This window comes from Colobus angolensis, unplaced genomic scaffold (assembly GCF_000951035.1).
Source record: "Colobus angolensis palliatus isolate OR3802 unplaced genomic scaffold, Cang.pa_1.0 Scaffold493, whole genome shotgun sequence".
NCBI lineage: Eukaryota > Metazoa > Chordata > Mammalia > Primates > Cercopithecidae > Colobus > Colobus angolensis.
The window spans coordinates 315,501-342,031 of NW_012118410.1; the positions used below are offsets into that span (position 1 = coordinate 315,501).

The following is a 26,531-nucleotide window of genomic DNA, read 5'->3' on the forward strand; positions in this document are numbered from 1 at the left end:
TTACACAGGACATACCCAATATAATGTTCTTTAAAAAGGCATGACCAGAGACATGAAGACAATCTTCAGTTTTTAAAATTTTATCACTTTATGCCTCTATTTCCTAGAAAAACACTGAAAAAATTTTTTATTCTTATTCCATAATAAACCAGATCACTCTACCAAATTATTTACGTAACTTTGTAATAACTTCGGAACATATTATCTGTTCCATATCTAAGAATGTTTAATAACTTTCTAGATAAAAAAAGTATCATGAAAATTATCCTTTGGAAACTGTTTTTTTCCCCTGTAAAATTGTATTGCAAGCCCTTCTTGCTAAAGGCTCACACAGTGAGATGAGACTGCCACCATGTGGGATAAGCATGCATCACAATAAAAAATATATATTTCAAAATCAAATAATCCTTCAGTGTAATAAGAGAACTACCACATCTTTTATTCTAAAACACAATAGAAACAGTGGTAAGTACTGTTTGGTCTTCTTTACATTTTTCAAGATTCATTAATTTGATACTCATTTTTGGTACAAGTAGCTGGACACTGACATTCTGTGGAAACTATCCACATCCTTGCTACTCAAAGTATGTTCCAAGACCAGCAGCATCTATATTAGCTTGAAGCTTGTTAGAGATGCAAAATCAGGCCCCACCTCAAATGCACTGAATCAGAATCTGTATTTTAATATGATCCCCAGGTGATTCGTGTACACACTAAAGGCCAAGAAGCATGCAATTAGATTTCATTCCTATTTCTTACTCTCACCCTGTCTCCTTTACTCTCCATCCACCCAACACAGGGGTAGGTGTTTTTCACCAAAAACTCCAGATAGTCAAGAAAAATATAGTTGGTGTTACCCGAGTTATACGATTAGCTTCACTTTCAGTAAATGTGGAAATCTATTTTTTATCAATTATTTTCTTGGGTTATTAATAGATTAATTCCATAATTCAGAAAAAAATTAGAACAAATTTTCCAGGAAAAAGGGCTTCTTTAGTTTCAGGAGAGATTAGAGTATTTTATTTTGCCCAATCAGAGCCCTTCAGCATAAAGAGACATTAATATACATATATATGAACATTTTCCAGAAACATTAATTTATAATACATTTTTTAAAATACCAGCTTAACGGTATTTATTTACAAAAATATTTCATTACCTAATTTTAAACTTTTTGCTGTGATGACAGTTTGTAAAGTACAGGAATGCAAAATAACTACAAAGTTTAACATGTTTTTAGTGTTTGCAATACTGCTTTTCTTTTTAGATGAAACAATACACAGATTTTTTTAAACCATATTTCAAAATGCATATTCCAGCAATTACCTTTGAGATAGTTACTGGGACTGAGCAAGATTAAATAAAAAGTGCAGCAACTGAAAAACACCTGCAAGTTACAGTTGAAGGTATACACAAGCTAGAGCTCTATACCAAGCATGCTTGTCCCTGAAGTGGACAATGTTAGAAAAACTTAATCTTGCTCTTTTTCATATTGTCTTTTGGTAATGCATTTACAATGAACCAATAGAATAACTAGAAAGCAAAAGTGTTTTTCTGGTTCTAACTATCATGTGGAACAGAGGTCACACCTAACGTATCACAGTACTATTTATTTACAAAAAAAAAAGTTAAAAAAATTAAAACATGATTTACCCTCTTTGCATTGCTTTCCATTGCTATGTTGATTCTATTTTCAACTCCTTACACTGTCTTCAGTTGAAGCAAAGTTTAGACAACACAAAACAAATTGCAAAAGTTAAAAAAAAACTCTACCAAATAAACAGGATTCCATTGCCATTAACCTATATCCATTTGAAATGCCTGAGTCAAACAACCTACAATAGATACTGGTTTATTTACATGCCATACACTATAAGATTTTAAACGATGAGTCTCATTGTAAAATACTGGCAAAACTGACATTCATGATTTTTCTGATGTAAAGAATAGAGACCACTTACATGTAGCCCTGGACTACTGTACTGAATTTGTAAATGAATTGTGCCTATATTGTTAAAATTAATTTGTATTAGTAACTGAAGAAAGCAATGTTATAACCCTGGTAATTGGGAAGTTATTAAAATCATTTAATTCATCTGAGAAAGGTAAGCCAGTTTTCCCTTTTTTCTTTTTGATTATTTTTGATTGCAACAACTGTTTTCTGTCTACAGAACCTTTTTTAAAACTTTGGAGGCAGTGGTAAAATCATTAATATTCACAAGAAAAATAATCCCCATAGCACTTTACAAGAAATTGATCAGAGTGATGAAAAGTGCAATTAACAAAAGCTGTAAACAGTATCTTCACATTCATTTTCAAATGAAAAGAAAAATCTGTGGGCATACATTTCAATCCAAGAGAACAAATACCCTAAAAGGGAAAAGAAAAAAAACAAGGACATTTAAGATATAGGAGTGCTTTTTTATCCCCCAAAGTAAATACAGATTAAAAAGTCTAAGAATGTTGATCAAGTATCAAACTGATAAGGAACAAATTCTATAAACTACAAAATAAAAACCTTCATTGACAAAAATACATAAACTCTGTTTTCATTTTTGGAAATTTATTTTTAAAAAAGGTAGAAGAAAATACCTGGAAAACTATTTTAAATATATATATATATATCTATATTTTAAAACAATAGTTAAGGTAGGCATCCAACAGCAAGCTGAAGCTATTGAGAGAGATCTTGCAATTATTGTTGTGGGCATTTTCCCCCAAAATAAAATTAATATTTGAAAATGCTCAATAGAGGGTTTTTTAAAGCACAGAAATGATATCTTTCCTGTTCATGTGTGAAGATTTTTAAATGATGTATGATTTTTTAAAATTAATTGTATCTCGATATGAGATACCAGTATTTCTTATTATAAGCGTAAAACATAACTTTTTGTATGGATAATATACATACTTTTTAAGTACTTTGACTTAAACTTAACAAGTTCACCATTTTTAAAATTAAAGTACATTTATAAAAATTCCATTTTAAAACTAAAAGTATATTTTCTAGCAGTATGTATAAATATAACATGTTACTGTGTGATCTTAAAACAAATCTGAAAGTGTTGCAGTAATTTAAGACCAAGAACACTGAAACATACAGCAGATTATTTTACTATTTTTTAAATCTATATAAAACCCTATTAAAGGTTTTAAAACTGATCAGTTTATTTAAGGTACAGCTAGCAGCATATTCATGATTTTGGTATGTTTTATACACATGTATCACTTGGTTTAAACAGAGCAATGTGGATTAAATGATAATAAAAAGTTTTCATTACCTAAAAAAGTGCAGAAAAAATTCAAGTTTAAAGTTCAGTGCTCTTTATTTTGCTGAAACAAATAAAATCCCAAAAGTTAAAGTGTAAAATAAACCTTTGCCACAAAAAATTTACCTTTGGATATAGCTTTTCTAATGTCACATGAGAAATGCCTTAAGCAAAACATATATGGAAGATAGAACTCAGGGTAAAACTTTGAATTCCGTGGTGTCTTCCACATATTCTTCCTTTCCTCAGCTGTCTCCCCAGCACCCCTGAACCTAAAGGTATGTAACACTTTCAGACTTGTTTAAAACACTCACATATCTACATGAAATAGCTTCAGAGGAACCTACAATTAAGAAGTTCTAAGCCAAAAAAAAAATTGCTTCGTTCTTTAAACTACTGTACTTAATTAAACTGTAATATACTTACACATAATAACACAGACAAGTAGCATTTTTCACATCCATAAAAAATCAAACGGAGAAGTTAGAAATAGCTCAGTCGAATCTATAATCATTTTTTCGGAAACACTTTGTACAATTGAAATGCAAAGCAAAAGTGTTAAGATGATGCAAAACTTTAAATGGATGTAATGTACAGAATTTGTCAGAATATAAGATTTCAAATAACTTTCTCAGCAAATATATATGGTTTTTAGTTTGAAAACTGAAATGACTGGATATATGGTACATACAGAAAAACCACTTCCTACTTACAAACTACTAATCATGAATACTTCAAGGATTTTAGAGTCAAGGACAAATGCAACAAAACAATGAGGATATGGAGAGGGCACATAAAAATCTTTCATTTCTCTGATATTTTCTATTTTGACTTTTTTTTTTTTTTTTTTTTGGTCAGTTTTCCTGAAATCGTGGCTTGCTGGTGACTATTACTTTCTTAGTATTTAGAAAGAAAAAAAAAAATAGAGATGTTACCTCTCAAATTACAATAAATTCCCTGGGTTAGTTATTACTGCAGACTGTCTCTTATCTACAGATGGAATCAAGTATAACTCTAAGAAGCTTATTTCCTACACTCAAACATACTTTAAGCTTTCTAATCCTAACTGAGTCTCTCGTTTGTTGTGCATAATTTGTAGATTAATTTAAAAATTAAATAAAATAACTCAAAACACTGATTTAAGATTTTCTTACAAAATCTTGGAAATCCATGTAAGGTAAATGTATACACTTTTATATTTGAAAATAATTACAAGATTAGTTCATTTTGTATACAACAGAAAAAATGACAGTAAAAATGAAGTTAATATACATTTGTGTTATATAACACAAAATAACACAGCAAATTAAATAACTGCAGCTAATATGACCTTCCACAGAGATAGGGAACCAATCAGTATATTAATCTACATAATGTTTTTCAACTTCTTCAAATCCGTAACTGTTGATTTTATTGATGACATTCACAAAACTGTACCTTTAAAATAGGAATGGAACTATGGGTTTATTGGATAACACAAATTAAGCAATTTATAAGCTGCTGAATGTTCAGACAGCTGACATTAACTTAACAGAAATATGTGATTCATTGGTACTTTCTATAAATTCAAAAACTTTTGAATAGGGCTTATTTAAAAAATATTTCTTTTGGCTTGATCAATTATCTGTATCACACACATTTAGTCCCTACCAAATGATATTTAAAGTAAACTTTGATGTAAACTTTTGTATCTAGTAGTGCATGTTATAAAATGTGAACATAAAAGCTTTATTAATGAAGAGTAGAGGAAAATATGCATAACAGACTGTATGAAAAAGACGTCCGACATATTCCTTTAATGATCATATGGAGTAGAAAAACAACCTATCTTGTTTACTATCAATTTGTGTTCTGATTATCTCTTAATGAAAAAACAAAATAATTTAAAGGAATTTTTTATAGAAGACAATATTTAAATTTCATTAACATTAATTTTAATGCTTCCATTTCGCTTCTGCTGGGTTGCTTTAACAACAATCAATAATCATCTCAGATTAGTCTGTATTCTGAGATTGCTTACTTCTAGATCTACTAGGTGGTTTCTTTCCTGTCCATGTTAGTCTATGAAACAATCATTCATTGTCCATTGCTGGTCTCGAATTGTATTATATTCCAATACAGAAATAACTTAGTTATCACAGTGTACATATTTTCCTTTCTTTTTGGCTTTTTGAAACCTTGAAAGGATATGTACAGATTTATAGAATATTTATACAGAAAACATTTTGTAGGTCATCAGACTAAACTCTTATATAGATAATTATTGACAACAGATGCTTGTAATTTTCCATGCGATAGCATGTGCACTAAGATTTAATTGGCTCATCACCTGAGTGTATTAGAACAGTTAGCAAATAAAGGGCATTTTAAAAAGGGAGCTGAGCATTTTACTGAAATAATGAAAGGTTTTTTTTTTAAGCAATTTTAATTAAAGAATGCAAAGATACATTTGGTTAAACATTTTATAAAAATTCAAGCAAAATTAAAAACACAGCCAATTTCAACATTTCTACAAATTTAACCAGTATTATTTTGGTCAAATCCACCTTTAGCTGAATTAATGAGAACAAGGACAAGGGACATTGAAGTATTCTCCTCACCACAATGGAGGTTTTTCTCACTTTCCACACTGCATAGCCACTACATGGAAACTCCCAGAATGATGAGCAATTCAGTCATGCTCTACACTTTTCTTTTCAATGAAAAGTGATGTATCTTCTTGTTTTGCTTTTGACAAAATATGAACTAAATACAAGTCTATAATAACAAGAATCCAAGAGTAGCTCATACACAAGTCAACTATGTGTATGTTTTTACTATTTAAAGCCCACCATTCAGCTTATTTGTCTAAAGAGATGATAACAGTTTGTTTCTTTTTCATTAATGATACTGATGACCAGTCAGTGTTAAGAGAGGGAAAGTCCAAGACAGCTGCTTATAATCCAGTCCAATGACACATATATAACTATTTCAGCTTCAAGACTTCCGACTTATTGCCTCTGCCCCAAACAAGTCAAACACTGACGGCAGATAAAATGGCACAAATCCTTTTGGCATATGAAAGTTTAATACAGGAATGATCCAGGATTAGTCCCTGCACCAGGTCTCCTCAGAATCCCCCTTGGTTTCTTCATTTGTCACGTGTGACCTGTTTAATTCCCAAATTGTCAACTCATAACTGGCACACATCATATACTCCATTTCGAGTGCATGTGAACACTCCTCAGTTAAAGCCACATGACTGAGGTAAAACAGTGCATGATTGTGCTAGGAAAGAACAGTATTCAGTGATGAACATCCCTTTAAAGTTAACTTTTCTAAATAATGTAATAAAAATGGAAAACTTTTTTCCTTCTGGCTGAAGTTGGACTTATTGGATTCTGGTTGTCAGAACTGATACCACTTCTTATCTTTGTATTTCAACATAATCTAAAGGAGAAAAAAATAAGAAAAACACGCTTTTAAAATGCCAGAACAATAACCTTTATAAGTTATGTGATTTCTGTATTTTTCCAAAACATTATGTCATTCTGCAATATTCTGTAGTGCTACTATATTGCTTACTTGAAATCAACTTATTGAAAGCAGTAAGAACTATTCTATTTAGAGGAAAAAATACGATATCCATTAAGAACTAGCCTAGAAGTTCCTCAGATTGCTTAGAAATGTGACATAATTTGGTGACCTAAGCTAGTAATATAAAAGTAAGATAATTTTTATTTTGTACTATGAATTAAAAACAATGCTTGAAGAACTGGGGAATTAAAGGTTGAAAATGCTACTGCTACTGCCATCTCAATTTTACTGAGCATGCACTCTGAGCCAGATACTGCATGACACACGTTCCCTACTTGATTTCAGTCACAATTCTTGGGCTAGGCATTTTTTCTCCCCATTTAATACATGAAACTGAAGCTTCTAGAGGTTGCCCAAGGTAATGCTGTGGTGAAACTGCAATTTGTGCCCAGGCAGTCTAATTAAAGAACCTGTGATTGTAACTACCTCAATGTATTGTCTTCCTTAGACTCTGAAATACAGCTCAAGAACAATTGATAGAAGGGAAAGCTATCAGTGTAAGATTAAGTTCTTTCCTAAATATTCAGAGTGTGAATATATTCCAAAATTGACTGAAGTGCTACATGCTGTGGAGATCATACAGTCGGGTGCAGGGTTATGACAACAAAAATCCTGACCTAGATTGACCATCACTAGCCTGTATCTGAGGTGCCTGTGGGTATAGTACAAGTAATCATAAAAGATCTCTGAACCTCTCTGAAGCCCTAGACAAATATCTTCCACGTCAAGTTACCTCTTCATGCATTCTAGGTTTCTGGATTTTTGAGCAAGGAGAAAATGACTTTTGATTGAAAAATTTAAAAAAGAGTTATCACTACTAATTGGGTGCTCAAATAGAAAAACAACCTTAAAATTGTTTCTTCAGACAAAATAAAAATGTCCTCAAGGGCCCGCCTAGGAACTAGATGTGTGAAGTAACCTAGCGTAAAGCATCAAGGAAAGGCAGGCCTGTGTGTCAAAAAGAAAAATTGTGAATTTCCTGTAAAGACTTTTAAATTCAGCTTTTTAAAAGCACAGTGTGGTGTAAGGGGACCAGTCGGGGATCCCAACTTTACAGCATATGTCTCTAAGCTCTATCATGACTTTCTAGGTCCCCCATTGCAAAATGCACCTCTTTACCCCTCCATATGAATTGGTCCACAACGCGGACTTAGTATTATTTATTTAAATAAAAAGGTTTGTCAATTTTAGTTATTTATATCTACCTGGAAGACTCAAGGAGGCAAATTATATCTTTCTCTAGGACAAAGTGGTAGTAGACTCTGAGGCACTAAGAAAAATTAACATTGGGCTGGGCGCGGTGGTTCACGCTTGTAATCTCAGCACTTTGGGAGGCCGAGGCTAACACGGAGACTATCCTGGCTAACACGGTGAAACCCTGTCTCTACTAAAAACAAAAAAAATTAACTGGGCGTGGTGGCGGGCGCCTGTAGTCCCAGCTACTCAGGAGGCTGAGGGAGAATGGGGTGAACTCGGAAGGCGGAGTTTGCAGTGAGCCAAGATTGTACCACTGCACTCAAGCCTGGGCAACAGAGTGAGACTCCGTCTCAAAAATAAAAATAAAAATAAAAATAAAAATAAAAAATAACATTGGTATTGCATTCCTTAAGGAACAGTTGTAGTTGCAAAGCTGCTAGCTTTCTTACCAAAAGCCTGAAGGTGGGCAGGTTCCTTCAAAATTTATAATCTTATAGTAAGAAACCAAAGGCTATTGGAGATACATTCCTGCATGGTTCCCTCTGGTGGCAAAAATTAGGAATTTGCCATTGTACAATGAATATATGCAAATTCATGTGTGTAGAATAGCTATAAAAATAAAATAACATTCACATTTGCTTTATCTAGAGCTTTTTGTTCAAATATCTGTTTGAGAGTCGTACCTCATGCGCATGTTTAGAAAATGACTCTGCGCTTGATAACATGGCCGCAGTTCTTTCTTCCAGATCGCCAAGTTTCTGTCCTCTTTCATCTAGTGCCAACCTGGCTCGTGCTAATTCACCGACAACTCCAGAGGCTGCCCCTTTCACACCTTCAATGCCACCAGGGCCAGGAATATGCTGTGCAAGGCTCCTTGAAGCCTTTCCCGAGGACGATTCTCCAACTGAACACATTTGATAAATGAAAGTGTAACTCAAAACATGAAAATTTTACTAATATAAAATCCTACTACATGATAGCATTAAAATACAATTTTTGGATTGAGTGGTAATATAATTGAAATAAAATTATAAAGTGAAATACGCTTAATACATGCTTTCTTTTGTTATGATTGGTTTAATAATTTTTAGATACTTTTTCAAACATGCAAAAACACAATGTACATTAAATACTCTATACTAGTTCATACAGCAGGACTTATGCAAAAAAGGAGCTGGTAAATATTTAATGAAATACATAATAGGTATATTGATACCAATTTATATAATGGCAAAAACTGCTCTTTTGTGTGCAAAAAATGAAAGATAAAGATATTTAGCTTCAAATATACAGATTTAAATTTAAACATACAGATTTGATTAAGTTTATTTACTCCACACTTCCTCTTACTTAAAAATACACTATGCTTAGGCTCAGAAGTAAAGAGAAATTAACAATTTATTCAGTAGTCTATTTCAGTCTCCAAAAATTATAGGCATGCTATATTCTTTTCTTTTTCTCCATTTATCTTGTCAATTATGAAATGGATCACATTATTCCTTCAAAAGATTTTGGGATTCACTCTTTTCTTTCCCTTTGCTATCCAGATGTTTTTTTACCTAACACTTAGATCACTGTAAAAGTCTTAAATTCTTTAAAGGCTGACCCCAAGTTTCCTGGTTCCTCAGCTTACATTTCTTTCTTTCCTTTTTCTTTAAATGTAACTCATATACCACATTTGCTCCTTTAAGGTGAATACATTGATGATTTTTACTTTATTCGCAAGGCTGTGAATCACCATCACCACTAATGAATTCCAGAGCATCTCATCACCGCAAAAGAAGCTCCAGACCTATTAGCAGTCACTTTCCATTCCCACTCTTTGCAGTTCTTGGCAATCACTAAACTACTCTCTGTCTCTATAAATTTGCCTATTCTGAGTATTTCATTTAAATGGATTCAGACAATAGGTGGCCTTTTGAGCTGGCTTCTTTCACTGAGAGTAATGTCAAAGGTTATTGATGCTGTAGCATGCATCAGTACTTCATCCCTTATTATGGCTGAATAAAATATCATTTTATGGATAAAGTATATTTTGCTTATTCATTCATCAGCTGATGGACATCTGGATTGTTTCTACTTTTTGGCTATTATGAATAAAGCTACTATGAACAGTTATACAAATATTTGGGTAAATGCATGTTTTCAATTTTCTTGGGTATACGCTTAGGCATAGGATAGCTGGGTGATGTGATAACTGTATGTTTAGTTTTTTAAGGAACTATCAGAGTTTACCAAAGAGGGTGCATCATTTTACATTTCGACCAATAATATATGAGGGTTCCAATATCTCCACATCCTTGCCAACATTTGCTATTGTGAATCTTTTTGATGACATCCATCCTAGTAAGTGTGAAGTGGTATCACATTGTGGATTTGACTTGCATTTCCCTAATGACAAATGATGTTGAAGATCTTTTCATGCATTCATTTGTCATTTGTATATTTTCTTTGGATAAATATCTATTGAGGTTGATATGGTTTGGCTGTGTCCCCACCCAAATCTCATTTTGAATTGTAGCTCCCACAATCCCCATGAGTCATGGGAAAGACCCAGTGGGTGGTAACTGAATCATGGGGGCAGGTTTTCCCATGCTGTTCTCATGAGAGTAAGTCTCACAAGATCAGGTCTTATGCTTTTATAAAGGGCAGCTCCCCTGCACATGCTCTCTTGCCTGCTGCCATGTAAGATGTGCCTTTGCTCCTCCTTGGCCTTCTGCCATGTTTGTGAGGCCTCACCAGTCATATGGAACTGAGTTTATTAAATGTCTTTTTCTTTATAAATTGCCTAGTCTTGGGTATGTCTTTATTAGTAGCATCAGAATAGACTATTACACAGATCCACCTAAAAATTGATCTATTTGTCTTCTTATCATTGAGTTTTAAGAGTTCTTAATATATTCTGGACACTAGACCTAATCTGATATCAGATATGTGATTTGCAGATAATTCATCGCATTCTTTGGATCTTTTCACTTTCTTGATAGTATTCTTTGAAGCACAAAGTTTTAAATTTTGATAAATTCCAATCAATATTTTTTTTCCTTTGGTTGCTTGTGATTTAGGTGTCGTATCTTAGAAACCACTGCCTAATCCACGGTTATGCAAATTCATACCTGTTTTCTTCTAAGACTTTTACAGTTTTAGCTCTTATATTGAGATCTTTGAGCTTTTCTGAGTTAACTTTTGTGTGTGGCATGAAGCTGGGGCCCAACATCATTTTTTTTTTTTTTTGCAGGTGAATATCTAGTTATTCCAACATCACTTATTGAAAAGACCATTCTTTGGCCACATAATTTTCTTGGCATCCTTTTAAAAAATCAATTGACCATAAATGTATGAGCTTATTTCTGGACTCTCAACTTTATTTATCTTTATGGTAGTACCACACTGTCTTGATGACTATAGCTTTGTAGTAAGTTTTGAAAACAGAATGTTTTAGTCCCTTCAGCATTTTTCTTTTTCAGTATTTGTGTGTGTGTGTGTGTGTGTGTGGCTATTTTGAATTCTTTGCATTTTCATTTGAATTTTAAGAACAGCTTATTGCTTTCTGAAAAAAAAAGTTATGATTTTGATAGGAATTGTGCTAAATGTGTAGATCAATTTGTGGATACTGCCATCTTAACAATGTTAAGTCTTCTAACTCATGAACGTGAGATGCTGGTCCACTGACTTACATCTTGGTTTCTCAAAATGATATTTTGAAGTTTTTACTGTATATGTCTTATACTTCTTTGGTTAAATTATTTCTAACTGGTTTATCTTTTTGATACTACTAAAAATGAAACTGTTAATTTCATTTATGAATTAGTCATTGCTTGTGTATAGAAATGCAATTCATTTTCTATATTGATCTTGTATCCTGCAACCTTGCTGAAACTGTTTATTAGCTATAATTATTTTTGTGTGGATTCCTTAGGATTTTCTATAGATAAGATTACATGTGCAAATAGAGACAGTTTTACTTCTTCCATTCCAATTTGCATGCATCTTACTTGCTTTTCTTGCCCAATTTCCCTGGCTAGAGCCTCCTTTCCTATGTAAAATAGAAGTGGTAAGAGCTCTTTGAATATGCATATAAAACTTATAATTAGCTATACATTTTTGGAAGGATTTTGATTAGAAATGCATTAACTGTATATGTGTATACATACATACACACATCAGTTTTGAGATAATTAGATACACATTTTTGGAAGGATTTTGATCAGAACTGCATTAACTGTATAAGTGTATATATACATACACACATCAGTTTTGAGAGCACTAGTATCTTTTATTGAATCTTCCATTCCATGAACATGGTATACTCATTCATTTGTTTGAATCTTTAACTTCTCTCAACAAAGTTTTCTAATTTTCTATTTTTCCCATGGAGATTCTGAACATGTTCTGTTAAGATTTATTTCTAAGTACTGAATTAAAAGAAATACTATGGGTGATAGGCAGAGTAATGTCTCCCTTCCCCCACAGATGGCTACATTCTAATCCCTGGAACCTGTGATTATGTCATGCAGATATGACTAAGGACCCAGATATAGAGTTCATCTTGCATTATCTAGGTGAGCCTAACCTAATCACAAGGGTCCTTAAAAGCAAAGAGGTTCCCCCCCTCCCCCCCCAGTTGTGGGCAGAAAGAGATGTGGCTTTCAGAAAAATAGAGATATGCAAGGCTGTTGGCCTTGAATATTGACAATGGGACCAGAAGCCAAGGAAAGTGGATGGTCTCTAGAAGCTAAAAAAGGCAAGGAAATGGATTCTCCCCTGAAACCTCAAACAAGAAACACAGCCCTGGGAACACCCATAAGATCTGTGTTGATTTCTAACCTATGGAATTGTAAGATAATACATTTGGGTTCTTTTAAGCTAGTAATTTTGTGGTAATTTGTTATAGCAGCAACAGAAAACTAATACAAAGAGTAATTTTAAACATTTCATCTTTTATGATTGTTAATATAAATTAAATTTTATTTTTGTATATGATTACATCTAGTAAGTTTGGTAACTTCTGTTATTTCTAACAATTTAGCTATAGATTCTTTTGGTTCTTCTAAATATGTCATCATATCAATCATTTGCAAATGATTGTTTTGTTTTCTGTTTTCTATTATAGTACTTCATTTTTTCTTCCCTTTCCACACCCTCTAGGGACTTGAAAAGAATGCTGAATGTATGTGTTAATAGTGGGCATTATGTGTCATTTCTAATTTCAAAGGGAAAGCTTTTAATATTTAATATTCCTACATTAAGAGTGACATTTGCAATTTAGTTTCTAGGAGTCTCTATCAGGAATTGCTACTGAATTTTTTTTTTTTAAATGATAAATCAACTTTGAATTCCTGGTACAAACCAAACTTGGCCTTGGTATATTATCTTTATTACATATTAGTTGCTATCTTAATATTTTATTTCAAATTTTCTATCTATAAATGATTTTTGCCTTTGTTTTTTGCTTTCTAATACTATTCTGGTTTTTGGTATCAAGGTTGTGTTAGCCTCCTAAAATGAGCTGATGAGTGTACCTATTTTTTTCCTATCTTTTGGAAGTTTGTGTGAGAGTTAAATTATTTTTTCCCTAAATATTTGGGAGAAGTATTAGTGAAGTCCAATTTGTACCAGAAGTTTACTTGTAGAAAGGTTTAAAATGATGGTTTCAATGTCTGATAGTTATAGTACTATTAGGGTTTTTATCTTTTTGTCCATTTTCGTTGTTGTAATTGATAAAATAAATTCCTTGAAAAATAAAGTTACATGTTACATTCTCTTATTTTTAACTTCAGTGTCATTCCTCTTTTTTTTTTCTAATAGCATCTACTTGTGCATTTCTTTTTGTGTGCTTGGCTTCACAAGAGGTTTATCATTTTTATTAGACTCTCAGAGAATCAACTTCGGCTTTTGTTATGCACTGAACAGTTGTGCCCCAACCTCCACCCAGTCATATGTTGAAATCCTTCGCTAATGTAATGTCAGAATGGGACCTCTGGGAGGTAATAAGGGTACTGTCCTCATCAATGGGATTAAAGCCCTTAAAAAGAGGCCAGAGGGGTAGCTTGCTTTCTTTCCCCCAGGTGAAAATGCAGCCAGAAGGCTGTCTGCAAGCCAGGAATAGGGCCCCCAAACAACTCAATCCTGCTGGCACCTTGGTCTCAAACTTCCGACCTCCAGAGCTGTAAGAAATAAGCTTCTGTTGTTCAAAAGCCATCCAGTCTATGGTATGTTGATATAGCAGCCTGAACTAAGACAGCTTTGTTAATTTTTGTATTGCATTTTACTATTTCATTAATACCATAATCTTTTTTATTTGGTTTATTTTGCTGTTTTTCTAACTTTTTGAGATGAATGCTGAGTTCACGCATTTTCATGTTTTCTTTTTCAAATACTAATACGTATTTAAGATTAAAATTTTCACTCTTAATTATTACTTCAGTTACATACCAATGGTCATAAATTCTTTGACACAAGGGTTATCCAAAGGTAAGTATATTTCTTTGTTTTCAAACATGAGGATTTAAACTTATCTTTGTTATTGATTATAAGTATAATTGCACTGTGACCAAATTGTATACACTGAAGTTATTTTAATTCTCTGAGATTTATTAATTGATATAACTGTTTGTTATTAAATCTATATTTAGAACTTCTTACGATGACTGAGAAACTGTTTCTTCTATTAGTTACGTCAATATTTGTTTTTATATATTTTGAAGTCAAAATAGTAGGTGCATTCAAATGCCTTAATGTCTAATTTTTCTTATATTAATACAGTTATACCAGCTGATTCTTTGTGTTTATGCTTTTCCATCTTTTTAAATTTCAACCTTTTTGTGACCTTATGTTTTATATGTGTCCCCATAAACAACGTACATTTCTTTCTAGTTAATTAATTAATTAATATATTTTTAGAGACAGGATCTTGCTCTGTCACCCAGGCTGGGACAACAGTAGTGTGATCATGGCTCATTATAGCTTCAAACTCCTGGGCTCAAGTGATCCTCCTGCCTCAGCTTCATGAGTAAGTGGGTCTACAGGTGCATACCACCACTAAATTTTTAAATTTTTTGTAGAGACAGGAGCTTGTTATGTTGTCCAGGCTGGTCCCAAACTCCTGGTCTCAAGCAACCCTCCCAGCTAAGCTTTCCAAAGTGCCAGGATTGCAGGTATGAGCCTTGGCACCAGCCTTCTTTTCTTTTCAAATTCAGTCTAAAAATTTTTGTCTTTTAGCTGAAACATTTATTCTGCCTACATTTACTATCATTATTTATATTTAAGTTAAACCTACCATGCTTTAGGTACTATCTGTTTATCCCACCTGTTTTGTATTCTCTCTTTTTTTGCTTTGTTTTAGAATGACTGTGATTTATCTGCTACTCATCTGGAAGTTATGTTCTATTTTTCTAAGTTTTACAGGTTATCCTATAAATTACATGCATCCTTAACTTATCAATACCAATGAACACTTTTTACAAGTTTCCCAAAAAATTCAAGAATCTCAGATCACTTTAAATCCATTTACTGTTTCTAAACTCCTTAATGTTATGACATATTTTGGGCCATGTTGTTGTTTGTGTATGTGTGTATACATACATATGCCATACACCTTTATTTTGCAGTTTATAAAGATTATATTAATTATATTTATGCACATATCACTTTCATTCCAAATCACTGTTGGTATGTCTCTGACATCCCATCCAAGATTATTTTCCTTTTATCTGATGGGTACCCTTTAGAACTCCCTTTAGTGTGACAGCGAGGTTTACTTATTTATTTGTCTAAAAATGTCTCATTCTTAAAGAATTTTTGTGTATAGAATTATGGATTAAATAGAATCAATATAATTTTCTGTCAATATACAGAGGATCATCTTACTATCTTTGGCTGTTGAGAAGTCATGTATCAGTCTCTATTTGTTAAAAAAAACTATAATTTTTCTCTAGCCACATTAAAGAATTTCTCTTGGTCTCTGGTGTACTATATTTTAATGAGATTAGCTAATTGAAAATTTTTAACATCACTGGAATTAATTAGGCTTCTTGAATTTGTGGATCCCTATCATGTATCAATTCTAAAAAGTTTTCTGACTTATTTCATTCATATATATATATATATATATATATATTCTTCTTTGCAGTCCTATTTCCTTCTTGAGAAGGTCTAAACATATGTTAGATCTTCTCATAGCAACTTCTTTTTTTAATCCTCTCCTACATGTTTTATTTTGTTTGTTTCTTTGTCCGGTATTTTGGATGATTTCTCCTAACCTATCTTCAAGTTACATAATTCTTTCTTCACTTTTGTCTAATTTGTAGTTAAGCCTATCTACTGGGTTTTTAATTTTAGTTTTTGAATATTTCAGGTCTAGAATTTCATTCTGGGTTTTTTCACATCTACTGCTATTGACTTTTACAGTTTTCAGTTACCTGATACAATGTTCAGGCATGATATTTATCCTCCTGAACACAGTAACTACGAATAATTATTTTATAGTCTGTGTCTGAAAATTCCAACATGTGAAGTGCCTATCCTTCTGCCTTTTCTGTTTTATTAATCATGCTGTTGACTCCTAGTGTTCCTGGTTATCTGTGACTGGTTTCTGGTCATCTATGTTCCTGGTTATCTATGACTACATATTTGAAAAGTTATTTGTAGAGATAATTCGAGGACTCGGAATACACTATATTCTTTTTGAGATCATTTTTTTCATTTGCTTCTGCCAGGAGTTAGGGACTCTAGCAGTCTGGAAAAATCTTAATTAACAATTAACACTGAAGATGTCACAGGCCACCCAGATATTTGAAGCTGAGCTTAAAGTCGTGTGTGTACGTGGCAGGGGGACGTGGGCAGTTTACTCGCAGTTCACCCTTACTCTCATAGTCCTTTGGTGTCTTTGCAAATAGCAAGGAGTTATTTCAGGGTCTCCACTCTTGCCAGGCGGGGGAGCCCATCTTGCTAGCCCTAGTACAGATTAGTACCTCAGCCTCATTAGCAAAGCACTGCAGAGTCAAAGTGCCCAAGTTGCCAGGCTCTCTGCTCTGGGCTTCTTTCCTCATGGATACTGTTCTTGAAAATTCCTTACTGTATGATTACTTCTTTGATGTTTTTAACAAATTTTAGAAATATGCTTTCTAAGTCTTATATAACTTTATAAATTTTCCTCAGTAAGAATTTTATTCCAAATTATCAGTCCCTACTGACTTAAGCAGTCTTCATTTTTAAAGCTGAAATAAAACTATAGAGCAATCTTCTGGGTAAGTTAAAAAAAAATTCATTGCACTGCTAGTTACTGCTATTTAATGTTACAGTTTTTCTAATCAGTCAAACAAACATGAAACAACAATTCTAAATATTTTAGCAAAAAAGAAAAAACTCAAAGGACAGATAATAGCTGCCATTTATAAGAAAGGTCAAGCATTCACTGATTCATTAGTTCATTCAAGGACAAACTGTTTACTTGTATCAACTATGTGGAAGGTACTAAATGAAGCAGGTTTCTTTTATTATGAAGGTTAAATGAACTAGAATAGTTTTTAGAGGTTTTGAAAGATTAAATGTTAAAGTAAAAACTTTTCAAAGTTAAGGTTATCAGTTAAAGAAAATCATAGCATTAAAACAACATCACATTTAATGAAAATAAAGTAAGTACTTTCTAAATTATTTACTTAAAGTTGTGAATATTACTTTTTAGTATCGGAAGTTATTCTGATTTTGGTTCCTTGAGTAAAATATTTCCCTGATTTGGGATAGAATAACAGAAAATAATTTTATGTATTTTGTTAAAACATGGAAATAGTAATTTTGGCAAAGAGAAAAAAGTGAACATAATTTTCAGGTATAAAAATTTTGTATGGCTTGTTTCTGTTTTATAGATATATTATCCGAATTAAATAAATCAACTTACATAATTCTTCTCTGTCAAGAGACTGTGCACCACCTCCAAATAAGCCTTTAAAGAATCCCCTGTTTGGTGCTTCAGGTGTTTCTACAGGAGTGAAGAGTTCACCTAACATTTCCTTTGAAATTAAAACAAATTGTAACTGTTAAAATTTCAGGGAAACTAAACTATAATTAACAAAAGTATCACTGTAAACCCTTTTAACTTAAGCTTAGAACATTACCTGTTGAGATTCACTATTAATGAGCACACGTCCTATGATCAGATACAGAACATGCTGATTTATTCCAACACCAAGTTTCTAAAACTAAAATATGACTTGTTTGCTGCTTGCCCCTTTCACTAGATCACTTTCTTTGTTTGCATTTGAGGCAAACAGTATTTTTGCTTAAGAGTGTCAGGAGATTCTAATCTTTAAGATGACATTTTCATATAGCTCATATGAATTGATAATAGGATTAATAATTACATTAGAAAGACTTTTTTTTTTTTGAGACAGTCTCACTCTGTCACCCAGGTTGGAGTGCAGTGGCACGATCTTGGCTCACTTGCAGCTTCTGCCTCTGGGGTTCAAGTGATTCTTGTGCCTCAGCCACTGAGTAGCTGGGATTGCAGGCACACGCCACCATGCCTGGGTAATTATTGTATTTTGTAGAGTCAGGTTTTGCGGCATGTTGGCCAGGCTGGTCTTGAACTCCTGGCCTCAAGTGATCCACCCGCCTTGGCCTCCCAAAGTGCTGTACAAGCGTGAGCCAACATGCCCCGCCAGAAAGAAGAAGACTTTTCAACAGCAAGTAAAAAAGTCCAGTGTAATAATGATGATATATAGTTTTGGAATTATAACCTTTAGCTGAGTCAGAAAATTTGTAATTTAGACACCAACTTTTTTTCTCATAAACACATGCTAGGAAGAGAATTATGCCAACATACACCTGAAATTTCAGAAATCTGGCAGAGAGATGGGAACTCTTCCTTGTACATCATCAGATTTTTCTGAAATTATTGTCAATATTTTTCAGAGTACAGAAATGGTAAAAGTCAGGAGAAAAGTAAGATTGCTGACATGTTACTGGTTTTGATGACAATACATAAAGAGGAAAGAAGATTTTTCTAAGAAAAGGATGGTAGCGGCAGGGCGCGGTGGCTCACACATGTAATCCTAGCACTTTGGGAGGCTGAGGTGGGCGGATCATGAGGTCAGGAGTTCGAGACCAGCCTGACCAACATGGTGAAAGACTGTCTCTACTAAGCATACAAAAATAAGTAGGGCGTGGCAGCGTGTGCCTGTAATCCCAGCTACTTAGGAGGCTGAGGCAGGAGAATCGCTTGAACCTGGGAGGCGGAGGTTGCAGTGCGCCAAGATTGCGCCACTGCACTCCAGCATGGGCAGAAAAAAGGATGGTAGCAACATTTATATAGGAGTTCTGCTATACGCTGGTATAGGTGGAATAAAAGTATTATTTTTCATGGTTTTTTCCTTAGGGCTGGGCTAAGAAGGCTGGTAAAGGATGTTTAGGTTTTCTTTTAGACATATCCATATTAATGTTATCCCTCCACCCAGATTGTAAATGGGAGGAGATAACTATTAACACTATACAACAGTTTTATTTATAAGGCTGAAGTGGACTGAAGTCCTTACGTTTTTATTTTCTTTCCTCTGGATTTCTATAAAGTGTGGTAAACCTGTAATAAAACACTTTCTGAATTCAATAAATCAAACTTGGTAAAACCCACCATAGAATATACTGATATCTATTATTATATTGAAATTTATATTAAACTCTATAACAAAGGCAATTTTAGGCATATTTTAAATCTTTTAAAAACTGTATTTCACAGATTCTAATTTAAACTATATGTATTAAATTGTTATAATGCAAAAAAAAATCAGTAACGGCAACATACCTATCATTTGGGTGTCTCATGCTAAATCAAAAGAAGAATATGACATATAAACAGTGATAGTTTAAAGGCATGCCTTTTAAAAAATTTTACCTCATTTCAGAATTACGGTTTGTACTTCTTATTTGGTGTTTAATGAGCTTACAATTTTACAAAGGTAAAGTAAGAAATATAAAAACACCAGATTAAACTCATTATATTCTCTGAAGTAGAATGATTACAAACTTTGGAACCAGACGGATCTGGATTTGATTCTCAATTTCTGCCTTTTACTAGCAGAAGACTCTTAGTCAAATTAGTCTGTCAAAGAAATGGCTTCTTCAACTTTAAAAGGGGGAGATAATGATAACTGCCTCTCAGGAATATTACTAGCATTAAAGATAATGAGCATATAAAGTGCCAGGAGTAGACATCAATAATATATGTACAGAAGTAGAAAGATCTATCACATAGAGATGAAACCAATTAGAAAATACACAAGTCATTTATCCACAGGTTAACATTATGAACAGACATCTTTAAAGGGAGTTGAAAATTCAATGTTTCTTAGAGTCTAGATTATCTGCAGTCTTAGTATAAAGGTTTTGGGAAGTACATAAAATAATATGTATAGGTATTTTTTTCACTTCTATTTAAATAAGGATTTTGATTATAAGTAAATCTACTATTTAGAATGATTCATGTTAATGCTAGTAAATGTTGGTGAAATCTAAAACAGATTTGTAATTTCTGTGATCTTGTTACATCTATTCATAGTAGACAGTATTTCTGAAACAAGACATTGGACTTAATTACTCTTCTAAAATATAAATATTCAGAAATAAATATACTTGTCTGATTTTAGACTCTTGCATATCATTTGTTTTGCATGGGAGCTAACAAGGTTAGAATGGTATAATTTAGGACTAATTTCATGAATGGGTTTGTATGGGCTTTGGTTATCCACACACTGGATGCCACTACAAAGTCCTGTATAGTACATCAAATAATCACTGATTTTAATCATTTTAAGAAAACTTTATATTGTAAGAGTATTGAGTCTGAAAAAATAAATATCTCCAGGATAATCACACAGCAATAAACTTCATACTGAACCTACACAATATATATGAGAAGCTAAGCAGTTCAACTGACATCAGTTGTTTACAGTGATTACTTGGGGTTTTGTTAATAAATTATAATCCTGAGGTGCTTACTAAAGTTACTTACTTAGTTGCTTTAAATTAATTGGTATGTTCCAACTCTATGATTACAATAAATCTTGGTTAGGGTTCACAAATGAATATAAATAGTCCATTTGAAAAAAATAGTTTATTGTAAATTATCTTTGTGTTTTTCACTATGGTATAGTTAAAAATAATGCTGTAAAAAGAAATTTAAGTATTTCAGTCTATAAACATACCATTGACTAATTGCCCATCAAAGACAATTAAAAGTCCTGAATCCATAATCTTTTAAACAGCTTTACTGAAGTATAACTGACATACAAAAACTGGCAGATATTGGACGTGTACAATTTGGTAAGTTTTGACATATGCATATATGCACGAAACCACCACCACAATCAACACTGTGAATATATCCATCGCTCCCAGGTTTTCTTCTGATCCTTTGTAAGACCTTCTCTAATTCCTTCTTTACCCCCCATATCCAAGTTACTGCTGATCTGCTTTCTATCACTATAATTTGTATTTTCTTGAGTTTTTATATAAATAGAACAACATGTACTCTTTTTCTTGGCTCCTTTCATTAAGCATAATTATTCTGAGATTCATTGATGCTGCTGATTGTATCGTTTACTCCTTTGTATTACTGACTAGAATTCTACTGTATGATAAACTGCAATTTGTTTTCCCATTCATCTGTTGAGGACATTTGGGTGGTTTTCAGCTTTTGGCTATTACAAATAAAGCGGTTATGAATATACATTTCCTTTTAATAATAATAAAAAAATGAGTAAAATGGCTGGGTCCTTGGCTCATGAATGTTAACTTTTTAAAAAAACTCCTAAACTGTTTTCCAAACTGGTTATACTTTTTTACGTTCCCATCAGCATTGTATGGAGTTCTAGATTGTCTATATCCTTGCCAAAACTTGGCATGGTATTCTTTTTAATTTCAACCACTCTCATAGGTGTTTAATGGTATCTCACTGTGGTTTTAATGTGCAGTTCTCTAATGATAAATAATGTTGAGCATCTTTTCATGGTGAGCTTTCTTTTTGAATATTCTGGCTCTGTTTTTATTGGGTTGTTTTTCATCCTTCTGGTGAGTTTTAAGGGTCATTCATATATTTTAAAGACAAGTCCTTTATTAGATACATGTTTTGCCCAGATTTTCTTTCCATCTATAAGCTGTCTTTTCATTTTCAAAAGTGTCTTTTGAAGAGCAGAAAGTTTAAGTTTTGTTGAAGTTATCAATTTGTTCTTTTATGGATGGTGGTTTTGGTGTCATAGCTAAGAAATCTTTTCCTAAAATAAGAGATGTTTTCTTACGTCTCTTTCTAGAAGTCTTGTAATTTTGGGGTTTCCATGTAGGTCCATAATACATTTTCAATAAATTTTGGTTTATGGTGTGAAGAGTGGATCAAAGCTCGTATTTTTTGCATTTTAATATCCAATAGTTCCAGCATTACTTGTTGAAAGGGCAATTCTTTCTCCACTGCACTGCCTTGTGCCTTCCTTAAAAAAAATCAGTTGTCCATGTATGTGTTTATTTCTGGATATTCTATTCTGATCCATTCATCTTGATGCCAAAAATACCATTCTCTACTGATTACTGCAGCTTCACAATAATTCTTGAAATAAAGTTGTGTTAGAGTTTCCATTTTTTTCAGAGCTGTTTGGTGTATTTTAGTTCACTTGCACTTATGTATGAATTTTAGGATAAACTTGTCAATTCCTACAAAAATTTCTAAAAAAAGTTTTAAATTTTTAAACATTTCTTTTATTAATATTTTATAGTTTTTCAGTGTAGAGATCTTTCATTTTCTGTTAGATTTATCCCAAAGTATTTCATATTTTTGCTATTATAGATGGTATGGTTTTTAAAATATCAATTTCCAAATGTTCACTACTAACATATAGAAATAAAATTATTTTTATATATTTATCTCATATCCTATACCCTTGCTAAACATACTGATTAATTCTAGTAACCTTTATGGTAGATTTTATTAGATTTCCTATACTGATGATCATGTCATTGTGAATAAAGACAGTCCCTTTCCTTTTCTTTTCCTTGCCTGAGTGCACTGGTTAAAACCTTAATTACAATACTGAATGTAAGTGGTGAGAGTGAACATTCTTCTGTAATTGCTGATTTCAGGAAGAAAGAATTAGGTATTTCATCACTAATATTATTTGAGATGTGGGTTTTTCTTACATGTTCTTTAAGTTTTCTTCTATTCCTTGTTTGTAGAGATTTTTAAAAATCAGGAATATTTGTTAGATTTTGCCAACTGCTCTTTTTCTTTTTTTAAGCTTTTTAATAAGATGGATCACAGTGACTGATTTTCAAATGTTAGGTCAATCCTACTTTCCTGGGATAGGTCTCACCTGGTCATAATGTATTATCCCTTCGACATATTGCTAAATTCAATTTGCAAAACTTTTTTTTTACAAATTTTGCTTTTATATTTGTGAGAGATATTGGTTTATATGTAGTTTTCTTTTCTTTTCTTTTTTTTTTTTTTTTTGAGATAGAGTCTCGCTCTGTCCCCCAGGCTGGAGTGCAGTGGCCGCGGATTTCAGCTCACTGCAAGCTCCGCCTCCCGGGTTCACGCCATTCTCCTGCCTCAGCCTCCAGAGTAGCTGGGGCTATAGGCGTCCGCCACCTCGCCTGGCTAGTTTTTTGTATTTTTTAGTAGAGACGGGGTTTCACCGTGTTAGCCAGGATAGTCTCGATCTCCTGACCTAGTGATCCGCCCGTCTCGGCCTCCCAAAGTGCTGGGATTACAGGCTTGAGCCACTGTGCCCGGCCTGTAGTTTTCTTTTCTTATAATGACGGTCTAATTTTGGTATCAGGTTAATGCTTCCTTCATAGAATAAGCTGGGAAGCAATCCTAATTTCGTTTTTGAAAAAGTTTGTGAACTGGTATTATTTCTTCCTGAAATGTTGATAGAGCTCATCATTGAAGTCATCTAGGCCTGGAAGTTTCTTAGTCCAAGGTTTCTAACCTCAATTTCAATTTCTTTAATAGATACAGGACTATTTAGGTTATCTATTTTTTCTTCAGTGAGGCTTGGTAATTTGTCTTTGAAGAAATTTGTCCATTTCATCTAAGGTTTTGAATATTTTTGGCATAAACTTGTTCATAATATTTCCTTTTTATCCATTTTATATCTACAGAATATATAGTAATGAGACTTCTCTTATTACTGATATTAATAACTCGTAACTTCTTTCTTCCTATGGCTTGAGATTAATTTTATTAGTTTTGGTTTCATTGATGTTTTTGGTTTCATTGATATTTTCCTATTGTTTCTTTGTTTTCCACTTGGATGTTTATTATTTTTTTTCTTGTATTTACTTTGTGTTTAATTTGCTTTTCTCAGTTTTTTAAAGTGAAAGTTGACATCATTGCATTGAGACCTTCTTCTTTTCTAATATAGGTGTTTTAGTGCTGTAAGTTTGCCAAGTTCAAACACTGTTATTTTTTTCTGTCACTACTCTTTCAAGTTCACTATCTTTTCTTCTGTAATGTGAAACGTGCTGTTAATGCCATTTAGCATATTTTTCACCTCAAACACTATATTTCTCAACTTTAGAAGTTTGATTTTATTTTTGTATCTTTCGTGTTTCTAACTTTTTGAACATATGGAACACAGTTATAACTGTTTTAATCTTCTGTGTGCCAATTCTGGTATGCATGTCAGTTCTGGTTTGGTTTCTGCTGATTGTTCTCCTCGTGATGGGTCATGGTTTTCTGTCTCTTTGCATGCCTGGTAACTCACTGGATACCAGACATTGCGACTTTTACCTCATTGTGTGCTAAATAGTTTTTACTTCCTTTAAGTTTTCCTGACTTTCATTCTGACAGAAAACATTTTCATCCTTTTGAGTGTAGCTTTTGCGATTTGTTAGGCATGTCTGGAGTAGTGGCTGATAATGGACCATCCAAGTATATAAGGTCCTAATTTCTGGACTGACAAATATTACGTGGCAAGGAAAAGGAGTCTATGCAGATGTGATTAAGTATCTTGCTCTGGGGAAATTATTCTGGACTACTGAATGGGTTATAATCCAATTACAAGTGTCTTTTTAAGAGACAGAGGTAGAGAAAGATTAGAAACACAGAAGACGAGGTAATGCAGCCATAAAGGCAGAGACTCCAGTGATGTGGCCCAATGTCAAGGAACACCAGCAGCTCCTAGAAACGAGAAGGGGCAATAAAAATTATCTTCTAGAGCCTCTGGAGGGAGTAAGACCCTGCTAGCACACTGATTTTGCCTCAGTAAAAATGATTTTGGACTTCTGGCTTCTACAAGTATGAGCAAGTAATTTTCTACTGCTTTTAGCCACCAAGTTTGTGGCCTCAGGAAACTAATATCCACACAAATTATGGGTTTATCCAGTCTGGTTGTTGGGAACAAGCACGTTCCTGGAAGGGTTTCTACAAATCCTCTATTCCTTTCAGATGGTTCTTTTTCTGCTCTGAAAGCTTAGTCACATGTACGTGCTGAATAGCACGTATGGTATACTCGGGGACTCTGCACATCTCCAGGGTTCTTTCTCTTTGTAGCTCTTTTCTCTCGAATTTACCTGGTGTCCCCGAACTCTTGTTCCTGACTCTTCAACTTGGGAAGTCTGCCAGGCTTTAACTCAGTACCTTCGCCCTGTGCCATGCTCTGAAAACTCTATTAAAGCATTAAAGCTGGGACACCTTCTTTGTTTCCTATGTCAGAAATTACTTTCCTTCATTGCCTGACGGCCAGTAATTTGAAAACCATTGTTTCATGTGTTCTGTCTGCTTTTTTTAAGTTGTTTCAGGAAGGAGGGTTAATCTGGTTCCTATTATTCCATCTTGGCTGGAAACTCCATGAATGTTTGTAGTCATCTTCTTTATTTTTGGCTAAAGTTAAAGGAATGCACAATGTAAAAGGGTACTCAGGGAACCAAGGTATAGTGTTTATCAAGTTCATCATAGTCTTCAACAGGTTTTTACCAAGGCATTATTTCTGGCTACTAAAAATACAGAGGTAAACAACATGTCAATATTGCCCAAAGAAAACATTTTATCATAAATTCCTTTAAGACAGTCCATTTTTTGTTTATCTCTGTATCATGAAGGCACACAGCAGATAATTTAAAATATAGTTTACTACTAAAAGACTATTTCATTTAAACATAAATAAGTAAACTATGGCTGCTATTAATTTAAGAATAATTTAAGAATAATTAAAGAAAACACCAACTAAAGGATAGAATAAATTGATCCCAGAGAAGTGTTGAAGTTTAGATTTTTGAGTACTTGAATTAGGACCACATTTCAGATGGCAATGAATTAATATTCAATTGTCCATATTATTTCTTAACATAACATTTTGCTAGTGAAAGGAAATGCTAAAAGGAAAATTTTAAGGTTTATCCTTCCAACAAAAAACAAAATTTTAGGGGGGGGCGGAGCAAGATGGCTGAATAGGAACAACTCCAGTCTCCAACTCCCAGCGCGAAGGACACAGAAGACCGGTGATT

At 33.2% G+C, this 26,531-nt stretch overlaps 1 protein-coding gene across 3 annotated transcripts in view; it reads right to left on the reverse strand.

Moving 5' to 3' along the window:
* Positions 1 to 992: 992 nt before the first annotated feature.
* STXBP5 (syntaxin binding protein 5 (tomosyn)) overlaps positions 993 to 26,531 on the reverse strand; it is a 209,368-nt gene continuing 183,829 nt past the window's right edge. For 2 of the 3 annotated variants that reach the window (XM_011959439.1, XM_011959438.1), the window contains 3 exons: positions 17,941 to 18,052; positions 8,726 to 8,946; positions 993 to 6,698 (listed from right to left, as the gene is read on the reverse strand). In XM_011959439.1, coding sequence (XP_011814829.1) covers positions 6,657 to 6,698; positions 8,726 to 8,946; positions 17,941 to 18,052 — 375 coding nt within the window. In that variant the 3' untranslated portion in view covers positions 993 to 6,656. The remainder of the gene's footprint in view (positions 6,699 to 8,725; positions 8,947 to 17,940; positions 18,053 to 26,531) is intronic. The other variant, XM_011959440.1, reaches the window with a different exon arrangement.